This window comes from Benincasa hispida, chromosome 5, assembly GCF_009727055.1.
Source record: "Benincasa hispida cultivar B227 chromosome 5, ASM972705v1, whole genome shotgun sequence".
NCBI classification, from domain to species: Eukaryota; Viridiplantae; Streptophyta; class Magnoliopsida; order Cucurbitales; family Cucurbitaceae; genus Benincasa; species Benincasa hispida.
The window spans coordinates 52,020,553-52,022,571 of NC_052353.1; the positions used below are offsets into that span (position 1 = coordinate 52,020,553).

General features: G+C 37.1%; 1 protein-coding gene across 1 annotated transcript; it reads left to right on the plus strand.

Moving 5' to 3' along the window:
• The first annotated feature begins 796 nt into the window (after positions 1–796).
• On the plus strand, positions 797–1,297 carry LOC120077385. The gene is made up of 2 exons (XM_039031270.1): positions 797–988; positions 1,121–1,297. Exons 1-2 carry the CDS (start codon positions 797–799, stop codon positions 1,295–1,297), a joined length of 369 nt encoding a protein of 122 aa, XP_038887198.1.
• The last annotated feature ends 722 nt before the right edge of the window (positions 1,298–2,019 follow it).

A 2,019-nucleotide genomic window follows, 5' to 3' on the forward strand; every position in this document is an offset into this window, starting at 1 on the left:
GAGACTAATTATTTCGTGGTCCGGTCTTATACAAACTCTTTATATAGGATACCCACACTTGCATGTCACCACATGAATGATCAGGATCAAATCATTTGTAGCACTTTATAACACTTGTAACACCTACAAAGCGGGTCGTATTCGTAGTGTCACAAGGATAAGGTATCGAACGTTATCCATCTACTACAAATTGTTTAGTTATTATTTAAACAAGATCCACTTGTATGTCTCTACATACTTGTTTAAATTACATGAAATAATCTTGGATCTTAGTTTATTAGATTGAGTATATGCTTATAAAATAACATTTATTTTATTAACAACAATATAATTATACAGAGTTTACAAACTACGAAATTACAAGGAGATTTAGGACACCATTCCCAACAGATTCCGAGAAGACAGAAGCCATAGTTAAATGAGAACGATCCACCTCAGTAACAGAGGTACATAGTTGCTTTAGTTTGGCAGGTTACTACAAGAGATTTGTAGAGGGTTTTTCAAAGATAATTCCCTCATTAACCAGTCTAACTAGAAAAGATGCGAATTTTGAATGGACGGATAGTTGTGAATAGAGTTTTCAGGAGCTTAAGAAAGATCGGTGTCTGCACCAATCTAACCCTTTCAATTCCAGGGAAGGAGTTCGAGATTTACTGTGATCCATCCAGACAAGGATTAGGATGTGTGTTGATGCATGATGGAAAAGTAGTTTCTTATGCATTTAGACAGTTGAAGAAGCATGAGAGTAACTACCCTAAGAATAGATTATGTGTTAAGACAGGATGGAGCCTTAATGATGGAGCATAGGTTATGTGTTCATAATGACGAGGCATTGAAGAATACAGTTTTAGAGGAGGCTCACAGTTTAGCATATGTTATGCATCCAGGTAGTACCAAGATGTATATGACTTTGAAGAAATCTTACTGGTGGTCTGGAATGAAGAAAGATATAGCAGGATATGTAGACAGATGTTTGATCTGTCAGCAAGTAAAGCCAAAACATCATAGGCTTGCAGGTTTACTTAACCCATCTCCAATACCTGAATAGAAATGGGAACATGTCATTATGGATTTTCTTTTTGGTCTACCTAAGACTTCCAGTGGTTATGATGGTATTTAGGTAATTGTATACAGAATGACTAAGACGATAAAGTTTTTTCCAGTTAGAGCCACTTCTACCCTTAATCAGCTGGCCAAGACACATGTTGACAGAGTTGTAAGTCAGTATAGGGCTTCAGTATCGATTGTATCAGACAGGGATCCATGGTTCACCTTGAAGTTCTGGCCCAGTTTATAGAAGACATTTGGTACTAAGCTACATTTTAGTACAATATTTCATCCACAGACAGATGGACATTCAGAACGAATGATTTCAACATTAGAAGACATGTTAAGGGCTTGTGTATTGCAATTTAAAGGCAGTTGGGATACACATTTGCTGTTAGTGGAGTTTGCCTATAATAATAACTATCATTCTAGTATCATAATGGCTCCATACGAAGCTTTATATGGAAAACCTTGTATCCCGTCTGTTGGAATGAAGTAGGAGAAAGGAAACTAGTAGGGCCAGAATTAGTACAGATAACTTCAGACAATGTTAAGCTAATAAGAGAAAATCTGAAGTGAAGGAACTCTTATCAAAGAGTACCTCTGAGCAGAAGCAAGATCGTTCCAAACTCATTGTGATAGAAATACCGTATTCATAATCAAACAGACTAATTATGCATTTAACAATAAATTATAGCATGCTTTGAAACTTAAACAACAGAAGGATGAGAGACATACCAGTTGAAGAACTATTCTTCGCTTTGAACTCTCGCTCTCGCCAATCTAGTCAATCTCGTTATCGCTGAGATTATCAAGCCTATCGTCCACCAAATCTCGCTGTTGTCTACCCCCAAACGGACTCCTCATGAACAAGACAATAATAGAGGACACAACCACTTGGAAACCTCGGTATTCTCGAAGTGAGTATCTAGAAGGTTTGAGCTCTATTGGATTTGGTAGAGGGAAGGAGGT

Excerpts from the sequence above, each read along its gene's own strand:
- LOC120077385 (XM_039031270.1), top strand. The coding sequence starts at position 797 with ATGGAGCATAGGTTATGTGTTCATAATGACGAGGCATTGAAGAATACA. Across the intron at positions 989-1,120 it reads GATGTTTGATCTGTCAGCAA|GTAATTGTATACAGAATGAC; the intron begins GTAAAGCCAAAA and ends GATGGTATTTAG.